Source organism: Gymnogyps californianus, chromosome 17 (genome assembly GCF_018139145.2).
Source record: "Gymnogyps californianus isolate 813 chromosome 17, ASM1813914v2, whole genome shotgun sequence".
NCBI classification, from domain to species: Eukaryota; Metazoa; Chordata; class Aves; order Accipitriformes; family Cathartidae; genus Gymnogyps; species Gymnogyps californianus.
The window spans coordinates 6,098,673-6,109,888 of NC_059487.1; the positions used below are offsets into that span (position 1 = coordinate 6,098,673).

The 11,216-nt window shown below is 47.0% G+C and overlaps 1 protein-coding gene across 1 annotated transcript; it reads right to left on the reverse strand.

Annotated features, from left to right (window-relative positions):
* Positions 1–4,223: 4,223 nt before the first annotated feature.
* Positions 4,224–7,388, reverse strand: GHRH (growth hormone releasing hormone). Its single transcript, XM_050907578.1, has 5 exons — positions 7,294–7,388; positions 6,325–6,459; positions 5,364–5,468; positions 4,627–4,764; positions 4,224–4,284 (listed from the first exon to the last, which is right to left on the reverse strand). The coding sequence occupies exons 1-5, from the start codon at positions 7,371–7,373 to the stop codon at positions 4,224–4,226; spliced, it is 519 nt and encodes a 172-aa protein (XP_050763535.1). The 5' UTR covers positions 7,374–7,388.
* Positions 7,389–11,216: the final 3,828 nt, after the last annotated feature.

Below are 11,216 nucleotides of genomic sequence, written 5' to 3' on the forward strand. Positions count from 1 at the left end.
TTGGAAGTTGGGCTCACATGAGAATGAAAAGAGCTTTTTCTGGTGGGTAATTCTGTGTATGAGTCATTGCTGTGTGAAGCTTCCTGTTCTTTCATGTCCTTTCCCAGAGGGACACGTTTATTGGGGAGAACGTCCCACTCCTGCCAGTCCCTCGTGTGACGCTGTCATCTGCATTTCTCCGCTAACGGCTGTTCTCTCTGACTCCAGGATGGCGCCGGGCTGGGCTGTGCTGAGTTGCTGTGGGCCCTCGGGGCTCAGGCAGGAGGAGTCCTCAGGGCCTGGCCCTTGCGGGGAGCCAGCTGCGGTGCTGGTGTGCCTGGCTGTGTCTGACCCTGGCAGGTTTGGTGGGTCCCTTGAGTGGGTTCCCTTTCTTTCCAGCCTCTGGAAGTAACCTTCTCACTCCAAATACGAGTTTGATTGAGGTTATTGCCTCTGCTCTTCTGTGAAACCGAATGCCAGGAATCTGCTGGTTGCCATGTGGCCACGTTTGAGTTACTTGAGCTCTAACTTCTCAATTAATTACTACCTTCAAGACCACTAAGCAGTGTTGAGGCAGCAGACTTGGGCTTTATCAAAGGACACACTGATAGTAATAATCAAAGGCCAAAATCTCTTCCTGATGAGCAACTTCCACATGGGAAACTTAGCGGTTGCTCCCTCCCCTGCATCTATGTGTTGGCTCCTGTTTGTCCCGTGTCAGACTAGTTTCTTTAAAGGTCTTTTGGCAAAGGAACTTTATCAAATGTCTTTTGGAGGTCCAAGAAAATTGTATCAACCAGCAAGCATGTGGACAAAGGGTGTGGAGCTGAATCCTCCAAAGAACTTCACATGTGTGAGACATGACTCCACTTTATAAAAGCCATCTTGCCTCTTCCCCACTGCAGTTGTTCACACTTAGCTCACTGTTTCTGTTCTTTGTAATAGTTCCTACCCATTTGTTCCTTGTGAACATTATACTGGACGCCATAGAGGTTTAATGAACTATTCCTCTGACCTCCTGCACTCCTTCAAAAACCTGATCTCATGCTGCATTCAAGTCCTCTGGGACTAAAGGAGTGTTAAGCAAGAAATAGTTAAGCTACTATTTGTAGCGTGTTACCCTGGAATTTCTTTTCACCCTGGTGAGTTCTTTTTGAGCCTCGTATTTTGTTACTGCTCACTTACCAGCTTTGTTTTATAACTAGTTTTTTCTACTGATGCTTCATGCTAGGACAGTACTTTCCCTGTGCCTGTAGAGCTCTGGCACGTTATCCAAGGAGAGCAGAGATGCAAAAAGAAAACCATGGAGTGCTGCTGTGGTGTATCTTCTCTAAACTGTGTGCGTTGCTATTGATTTTTCTACCTCCTTGGCTATGCATTAGGAAAGGTTGTTTTTATTCTTTTGGCCTTTCATTCCTCAGATGTTTTCTGGTTTGCTTTATTTGTTTTTATATTTAACCTCCCAGAGTTTGAGCATTTGTTTCCTCATTTTGATGCAAACTGAACTTTCAAAGGAGTCCCTTTTATTCCAAATAGCTGCACTCACCCAGCTGTTTAATCATGCAGACTTAGGTCTTTCCAAAGTGTTTTTGATAGGTCTTTTGATTTTATTGGGAGTATCCAATCTAGAGTTTGCATATAGCTTTTATGCCACTTAACAGAATTTTAATTTTTTTTGCTACCATGTTTACTTACTACTTTAGGAAGCTGCTTTGTTTTTTATAATTCATTTCCTCGGAGCGAGTAAGTCCTAATGGCTTCAAGTGTGTTAGTTGTTACAGAACAGGTTTACAAACACATTTTGAACCAGGCCTACTCAGGTTCTTTTTTCTTTTGCGGGCTCTCTGTCCAGCTGTACTGTGAAGCAGAAGGATGGCTTATCTCTCACTGTGACAGCTGCCGGCCTGCGGAAGGGTAACAGATTACCCATTAGTGCTCTTGCTGCTCTCACAGCTTCACTGATCTCCCTCAACATCCCCTCGTTGCTTCCCATCCTGCCGGGCAGTTAGTAATATTTTCATAGTGCTGGAATTGTAAAACCTGAACAGGGAGAATGTAATTTGCAGGGATTCGGTGCAAGTGCGAACTGATTTCCATGCATACTGAAGCCTACTGTCCTAAAACGTGGTCACCTGAGGAAAAATGAGATAGTATCTACTGCAGACTATCAAGGAATTGTTCGGGCACAAGGAGGGATGATTTCAGAGGTCTTAATATATGTTTGCATGCCACTGTATTTCCAACCTGGTATTGAGTTATTGGTTCTGGACCTGGTGCCTTCGTTAGCACAGCTCTGAGTCATCCTCGGTGCGCTTGACTGCTGTCTTTGAGTGACATCTTCCATTCTGGGCCCAGAACCAAGAAACTAACGTCTCAACAGACAAAGAGCCATCTTGACCTGCTGTTGCACAGGTTTATTTAGAACAACTTTTATTTCCTGCTAATGATGGGAAAGCAGACCCCATCCTGATGTTATTTACATTTCTGAAGACATAATTATTACACAAACAATAGGAGAATTGGGGTGACAGGGAAGGAAGTAGCTGTATGAGATCACTAGATTAATAACTTCTTTGAAAACATTTGCAGTTGTAACTCTAGCCACAGTAGAGTTCAGAGCCACTGGATGGCACGTTGAATTAAAACATGGTGACAGCCCAATCTGATGCACAGTATCTCCTTTAACTCTTGCAGAGCAGAGCTGTAGCTTCGGTTTGAACACCTCAAGGCTGAGCAGTAACTGTAGCTGAGCTTTTTAGAGTTCAGTTTTGCTGCCAGGGCTCTGTATCAAGGAGCTAGACAGCAAGAGCCCACAGCAGTGTTTCTAATGGGTGGTAGACGTGTGGATTCATGTCTTGCCTCGCCCTGATCCGAGCTGAATGTGTGGTTGTGCCATCAGCATCTATTTAGAGGAGGCTGTAATCAATTTACTAAGTTGCCTAAAGGTGCCTTTTGGTGGCCTCATGTTTATTAATCAGGCCCTCAAACAGAATGATGACTTGGCAGAAATTTTGCTACACTTTGTGATTTGAAAGCCTTAATTAGTAGACAATATGTCCCCAGGATTACAAGTGTACTGCTTGTTTTAGTCTTTGTATGTAAAGCAGCCTGAGGTTAAACCACGAAGGTATTTTTTTTCTGATTCAGTACACAGACCAGTATTTAGAGAGGGGAGTTAAATTGTAAAGACTAAAGTAAATTAAGTAGTGCATCAGAACTGCATTCCTTTGAACAGATCTGAGGAGTGTATGCATCAGTTTCCAGCTGGTCATATCCGGGCATGTCTTCATTGCTGTGAAAGGCTTACTGTACAGTTAGATCCATGAGCTCTGAATTATTCTAGGCAGAAGCAGGAGGAAAAGAGAATTATGAGAAAACTTTGTGAGCACACGCAGAAGTTTTTTCATTCTTTGGAGGCTTTTCCTGGCTGACCTTCTTTGTGGAAAGGTAACCAAGTCAAGCACGGCAAGAGACATGCTGAAATGCCATGCTCTCTCAGCTGAATCCATAGGCACGATTTATGTGAAGTTCTGATCTTCCCCTCCCTCCCCAGCCCCCTTTTTGTTTAGTATGCACGCAGGTCTCTCCACACCCCTTTATATTGTGCTGGCTAGGGTTGGACAGGCTTCATATCTATGGGACAGAGGAGTAAGATGAGGTTGTTTCAAACAGGACAACTGGTGTTTGTACGAGTGAAGGTATTGCCAAGGATGGACTGTGTGCTGGCTCTCAGTCCCCCAGGGCTGGCAGTATTTAGAGTGTAATTCAAGTTCCAGGTGTCTACTTTCAGGAGTGAGGGGTACAGAAAACAGTAAGACTTCCTCTCCTGTTCAGTGTGGAGAAAACCTGAAATGTCCCAGGGATCTAGAGGCAGGTTCTGCTCCTGGGGGACAACTTTTGTCTGCCTTTAGCCTAGCTTAGACACTCGGGCACACAGTCTCAGACGGCTTTACAAGGCTGCTTTTGGTTGCTGCAAGCCTGTTCCCAGACATCCACATGCAGCTTCACAACACTCGTGGTCTATTTGTTCAGACTAACAGGACTTTAGGTACTTGACAAAATTGATCGGAGTTTTTTCCTCTTAAATTGCAGCAAGCACCCTTTTTCATGGACAGTAGTGGGAGTTGGTTTCGCTGAAGGAGAGCCTTCAAACTGCTTGAGCAGTGCAGAAGCAGTGTTGTGTACAGAATTGAGCAGGGAATGGTACTCACCAGAGCATGGGGAGATGAAGAAGGGAGAAGTATTTACATGAGCTTAGCCAGGGTGCTGGGAAAGCTTTCTAACCGACTGCTGTTGTCCTGAGGCCTGTGAAAGAAGAGAATAGGACAGTGATGGCATAATTGTCATTGAGAAAGAAATTATTCTTTTCCACTGCTATTTTACTGAATTATGGGGTTGAGAAGACAGTACAGTGATGTGCTACTGTGTGTGGTGCGGCTGGCTCAGGGCAGGCTGTTCCTTATCTGCACCTTACTTGCCCACGTAAGGGAAGGGCTGGGTTATGGGGTCAGGTAAGAGCTTTATTCTTCCTTGAGTGTACCTGAAAGATGATACTTAATCCAGTAGCTTCACATCTGGAAGCCAGACAGCAATAAGGACCTTGTCTTATTTCTGTGGTGAGCAGATAATGAACTGATTCCCACTTACCTTTGATTCTGCAGAATGGCTCCCAGGAAGTCCCTTAGTACCATCTGTTGGTGGTAGCGGCTGTCCATCAGGATGCTGTCAGACTGGCGCCTTGTCAGAAATCCATGCACCGCTTCTCCTGGGCTGCTCTCGCTGCTTCTGTTATGCCAAGATGAGAAACATCTTTGTTTCAGAGATGCTTTTTAGTCCCTTGCTCACAGTTTGGCTCAGGCTGAGCAGCACAGCAAGGGAACCCGCTGGGTCTGAGCCTAGGGCCATTCTGCTTAATTTCAGTAAGAAATTGGTTGGCTGTATTTGCTCCTGTGTTAGAAGAGGGATTGGAGCTGGCTCACGTCTGACTAGTTGGTCTTATTTAGGGGCAGTCACTGATCTATCTAGCCAAAGCTACACGAGTGGTAGTGGAGAGGCTGTTTTCTGTGTTCAAACCAGGCCAGGGATAACTGTTTCCTACCAGTGAATGATCATCCCAACTATTATTTGCAAATATTACTGCTTGTTGATATTATGGTAGAGCTGACACAGCCTTGGAGAAAAGGATTAATTAGGCTGCTTAATGATAGTTGTGATTAGGGGGATCCGAGACATAGGGATGCAGGATGCCCTTTGGGATGTGGAACAGCAGGAGAGATTGCTTCTGTTGCAGTGGAAGGCAGCTATTTCTGCTACGTGGATGAAAGAAACTGCCCAGTGTAACAGGCAAAACATTAGCCCTAGGAGAGCAAAACGCTGTGGCTTACCCAAGCCGCTTGCCAATGATGGTCTGTAAGAATTTGCGGGCGGAAATCTGTCCCAGGAATTTCCGGTAGTTGTCGGTGAATATGGCATCAGCATGGCGCTGCATCCTAGGGGCGAAAGACAAGCACAAGATGTGCTCTTGGAGCTAGCAGTGAACCTTCTAGGTGAGAAATGGGTGTTTCAGATGACAAAATACATCATCTGTAACACTGCTGGTGTCAGGGGCAGGTAACCATAGCAAACACCTTTTGGTATTGGACTGCGTTAGTGTTGGAGGGTAAAAGGATTTGAGAGAGCTCAGTCCTGACGCGGAGGCAGCAGGCAAAATAAAATGTCTGTTAATCAGTATCCACACTAAAACAAGTAAGGAGAAGTGCCTGCAAACCAAAGGTGAGGTCAGAGAACCAGTGGAAAGGAGGAGGAGAACCACAGGCTGGGAGAGGGCAGAGCTGGGGCCGGGACAGGGTGACAGGAGCCTCCAGCAGGTCTCTAGCCTGTCGTTGGGCACAGGCTCCTGAAAATCCACGGGTGAGGGAAGCAGAAGCCACTTGCCTGGTCCCACCGTTGTAAGGATGAGTCCTCTGTGCTTCAGACAGAAATAGCCATCCTCCATCTCCCGGCAGGGCTGGAAAGGAGAGGCTATAACAACCGTGCAGATGGATTCCCAGAGCTCGGTGGAAAATTATGTTCCCTGCAGGAGGCCTGGGCCTGTGACCCTGCCCCTGTCAGTACGTCCCTGCTGCTGGGGGACAGCAGGACGTGGCTCTAGACATGGGTGATGGTGAGAGCCGGCACGGTCCCAGCCTTCTGCTCTGATTGCAGGGCTTAGCTGGGTTCTCCCCCTGGAGCCTGGACTTTGTGGTGCTGGTGGGACTAAGTGACCTGCTGGTCTGCTCCTGGGCTGGGGGAAGATCACAGCCAGTGTACTCTTGCTGCGACAGGGCTGAGAGGTGAGGTACAAACCTTTTCTCAGTGGAGTCCGTTAACAAACCCTCCTCGTCCTCCTGTTCCTCTGCCGAGGGGTTATGACTCTGCAGTGGGCTGCTGTGCTGTAGCTGGAAGTTCACGGCTTTGCCAGCAACCGGCCCTGGACTGTACCTGCAAGACAAACCCAAGGCATACTGTGAGACGTGCTCAATTGCCAGTCGGGGATCAGTCTTCTTGACCACTGCTCCCTCTTCTCCTGCTTTTTCTTTCTCCTTTTGCCATCCCCATCTCATCAGTAACGCAAGTGTTGTCCGTCACTCTCCCCAGCTAGAAACTGCCCTGAAGCTATTATCAGCAGTGAAAAGATGGTTGATAGAGCTGCCTCAAACACACTTACCCCTCGCTGAGCTCCCAGCATCCTGAAGGAAAATTCCAGTGATTCTGGTATCGTTATGCCGTGGCTTTGGCACAAGGCTAAAGCATTTTCTATGGGACGTTGCAAATCCACATTATAGAACCCAATGCTCAATTTTGTGCTTCCATCAATTTGTAGTGGTAGGAAGTAATATTACAACTTCTAACAGTTGACAAGGAAATACTTGAAATATTAATAGGCAGCTGTTAAGTTCATGTACTAGAGTATCTGCAATTCTGACTTCAATGCAGGTGGCCTGCAGGCACAAATTTTCATCAGTGATGGAGCTGGAGGTGCTGCCTGCTCTGGAGATTGCCAGATTGTCCTTTATAGAACCCAGTATCCAATTTTAAAACCAACTGTTTGGGCTGAAATATTCCATCAGGTGCCTGCCTTCTTTGGAAACCACCCCTAGGCTAGCAGCGTACCCCAAAAATTAAGCCAGGGCAAAGAAATATGCTCACCAATGCACATACAGTTCATCTGGCTTTCAGAAGCGCTGGCAACCTTAACTTGGCACGTGCTTATTTTGCACAAGGTCAGAGATGAGGCAGGGAGTTACACCGTGGATAAAACACTCAGGAGCTTACCTGAGAGCTGGGTAGAGAGGAGAGGAGATGGAGCATGCGACTAAATGCAGGAACAGGAGCAGGGTGGCCTTATCCAGCATCTTCCACCCTTTGGAGTCACCTGAAACGCAGAACAGTCTGAGTCAGCGGCAGTGAGATGCTCAGGGCCAGGAGGGGAGGCCAAGTGCCACCTTTGTGTTCTCGGTCCCCCTGCTCGCTTACCGGCATGAAGGGACTGGAAACGTGCCTGCGTGGTTATGGTGTTTGCCAATGCAGGGATGTCTTGATGTGGCAAAGTCCTCCCCAGGGAGTGTGCTTCCTGGAGGCAGTGGCTGTGTGTGACCCCTCAGGGAGCTGGTGTCTCCCTTGGGCCGGGAGGCAGGGCTGATCAGCAGGGTTTCACGCTGTGGGACCCCTTATTGACCTGTCCCGCCGCTGTGGTTGAAGGAGAGCTCGCAGACTGGGGTGAGCACCAGGGAGCACTGCACGAGCTGTAAAAGCAGCTGATGCTGGAGGGCAGTACTTAGCAGGGGCTGCCAAAAGCAACCTCACTGCCTGCACAGGACCATCTGCGACCAGCCCATGGGACCTCTCCTGCCCTCCGCTCTCCCAGGGACGTGTGTCTGTTCACATGGCTGTATGGCACAGGTCCGTGCATAACAGCTGATTGGGCTGCCTCGCTGGCTGTCCAGAGATTGGGGAGAAACAGGGGAATCCAAATAAAATCCAGGGCAGAGGGGTAACACTGGCCCGGAGGTAACCCTGGCAAACCCATTTATCGAAGGCAACAGTGCTGAGCTTGGTTAGCCAAACAAAACGCAGACTGTTTCTTCAGTTGTCATGCTTGGGGAGAGGGGGGGCTGGACCGAAATACGTCCCTTCGGGAGAGCTGAACTGCTGCTGTGTCGAGAGGAGCCCCCTCCGCTGCTCAGCAAGGCGCCGACGCGGCTCTGAGCACCGGCTTCAGTGGCAGGTGAGATGGACTTGTGCCGTGTGTGTCTGCCCTCCGACAGACGCTGCGGTGCTTCGCGTCCTGGGGCTGACAAAGTGCTGCGAATGACTCAGGACAGAGTCGTCTGAGGTCGCACACCCTCGGGAGCCGAATGCAATGCTTTTGTCATTGGAAGCGAGGGACAGTAGGAAGGTATTTCAGTGAATGCTCTTCCTGAGTTTTGATTGAAAGCGATTGATCTTTTGCTCAAAAAAGATTCTTTAAGAATGTGGATAGAAATCTTTAAAATATCAAGTTTCCCTGTTCCCTGTCTTATTTTACACAAGAAAAGAGCAGAAAGATGTTTGATCTCCATAAGAGGAAAAAAACCCTTCCAAATGTATAACAGTACTTTCTTGCAAAAAGAGCAGTTTCCAGATGGAAAGGGTTTGGTTGGGCTTGTAATTGCCCAAGCGAACTTGCCAAGCAGTGGGTTTTACTGACGGTGGTGGTAGGAGGGGGCCCTTTCTGGTGGAAAACATCAGCAGTGAGCTCTGTTTTACTGCTTGGACGTAGCTGCCCGCTCTCCTGATTGCAGATCAACATAGTGAGGGGAAGGCTAATTAAGGACCGGTGGTCTTGCAAGTGGGTCCGATCTTGATACCATGAAAGTTAATAACAGAATTAGTGGCAGTGTCAGAAGAGCATGGACAGACATGGGAAAAAGCGGTGCACTAAGAAATGGGGTTTCTTATCACAAACTCATTCTCAGCCCAGTCCCTGTTTCCAGCTGCTCGTGTTCCCAGCCAAGGGACCAGCAGCTTCCCCATCTGTTCCCCTGGGAGCAGCGCCGTTGCTCCTGGCTCCAGCAGAGCTTCTTGTGAACTCATGGGTGGCATCCCTTACCTCCGATACCTGGTGTCTTACGGAATTGCTCTGGCCCCTCAGAGAGCCAAGGAATGCTCAGAAGAAGCAAAAAAGTGACTTTGAGAGACTTACAGGGCTTCTGGTTTTAGAGCAAATTTCTTGCTTGCCTTTCTTTTTCCCTTTTTCGTTTGAACTTGAAAAAGCATGCTCTTTTGTGCCTCCTCCTAAATATCTCCAAGAGAAATCTCAAATCAGATCTTTCTAGATGGAGGAAATGATCTAAAGCATCTGTCAGGGGGTACCAGGAGACTGTGGCACCAGCATCTATAGAAAGTGCCAACCAGGAGATTTAATCAGTACCAGGAAAGCTGCTATGTGAGCTGAGATGTTAAGTATCAATGTAAATTAAAACCTAGCCCAATGTTGTCTGCTTCCCTTTTTTCTTCCTAGGATACAGCCCTGATTACCACTTTCTTTCTGTGTCTGGTTTTTCTTCTTTGAATGCTGGGTTTTTCTCCAGAATCACTTTTTGTCCCTTTGAGATTTTTTTTTTTCTTTCTCTACTATTAGTTTCTTTGCAATATTTTTTTGTTTGTTTCTGGCTTTGCCTTTCTTCCCCTGTCTTGCTTTGTCTTCTCTCCCTTAACTACAATCTGCTTCTCATCCCAGCTTTTTGGGTATTTCTGTCTCCCTTTTTCCCTCGGGAAGGAGTCCAAAATGAAAGTCCTACACCCCTTCCCAGAAGTGTCTGCTATTTCAGAGGAGAAGCTGGGGAATTGAAGTGTCACCCTGCATACAGGCAGCCTGACAGCTCTGCAAAACCTTGTCACCTTTGAAATTCTCCTGAGGTGAGGGACACCTTACTTTCCATTCTGGCAGCATGTGAAAAAATGATTATAATAAATTCCCCTCAAGATGAAGAGCTTTTAGCACCATTCCAGCAGGTAAAGCGTAATAGCTTCATTCCATCCTGTGCAACGCTAACAGCAGCATTGTGAAAATGATGTTGGAGAGATGGGGTAACTATCTCTTACTGTTTCTGAAACCTTAACCTGATCAGTCTTAAAAACATGTAGATGAAAAGAGGCTTTTACCATGCCTGCTGTTTTATAAAGTTCAGACTTTACATTATGAAATACTACATTAGAAAAGCAGAAATCCTTTTAAGTGCCTTACTCTGCCTCGTTGTAGCTGGCTTCGCGTTATCTGTAACACACCGTTGCATTTCTCGTCGCACTTTGGTTTGGCTCAAACCCAGTTTTATTGACGCGTGAGTAAAACAGCGTTCATTTTCCAGGGTAAAAGGAACCCACAGCAGTATAGCAAAAGAGGAAAACTTTGCTACAGCTAGTAAACGTCTAACATGTTTTTACAAGGCTCATCTATATTATAATTCTATTGATTTGCATTTATCCTATGTTCAATTATTGTTTCATTCTATAACGTGGTACAAAAAAAGCTTGTATGGTACAAAGGATATTATACCTGGCAAAGCTAATTACTGATGGCAGCTTTGATTGCATTTCATTGTAATTTAATTGTCTCCAGTTTCCGAATATACGTTACCTTGTTAAATGCACATACAGAGACTCACACTTACCGTTCCCTTAGAAAACAAGCGCTTCCTAGATCGGCTCCTGCCCAGGTGTTTCCTTCCCCTGTTGCGAACACAACTTCTTCTCTGGAGCTGCTTCTGTGAGCCCTGCTGGGTCCGTCCCCTCCGCGCGGTGCCTGGGCAGGAGCCGGGATGCGTGCTGAGCAGGGAGGACTCTCTCGGATCTCCCCCCAGCTGTCCTCTGGCTGCCAGGGAGGTGCATCTCCTCTTTTTATACCTGTGCTCCCTCAGGAGTCCTGTGGGCTTCTACACGTCAGAGAATCAATTATCCTCCTGAATTTCAAAGGCTGTGTTTAGCATCCTCTTTTTTTTGTGTGTGCAAGGACGCAGGCAGGGAGGTTGCGGCGAAAGGGTTATGCCTGTAGTCGAGGGTCATTTGCATGCTTTCTCTTTATTGTTCAAAGAGTGAAGAGCAAATAATAACAACGATAATCTGGCAGAGTGAATGACAAATTTGCTTTGCAAGGTAAACTTCTCTTTCCCTTTGCAATTGCATTTTTTCCTTCTACTCCACAATGAGAGTGAGTTAAC

Coding starts and splice junctions, on each gene's coding strand:
- GHRH (XM_050907578.1), bottom strand. CDS start 7,373: ATGCTGGATAAGGCCACCCTGCTCCTGTTCCTGCATTTAGTCGCATGC. Junction 6,460..7,293: donor CCTCTCTACCCAGCTCTCAG/GTAAGCTCCTGA, acceptor TTTGTCTTGCAG/GTACAGTCCAGGGCCGGTTG. Junction 4,285..4,626: donor GCCATTCTGCAGAATCAAAG/GTAAGTGGGAAT, acceptor CTTCTTTCACAG/GCCTCAGGACAACAGCAGTC.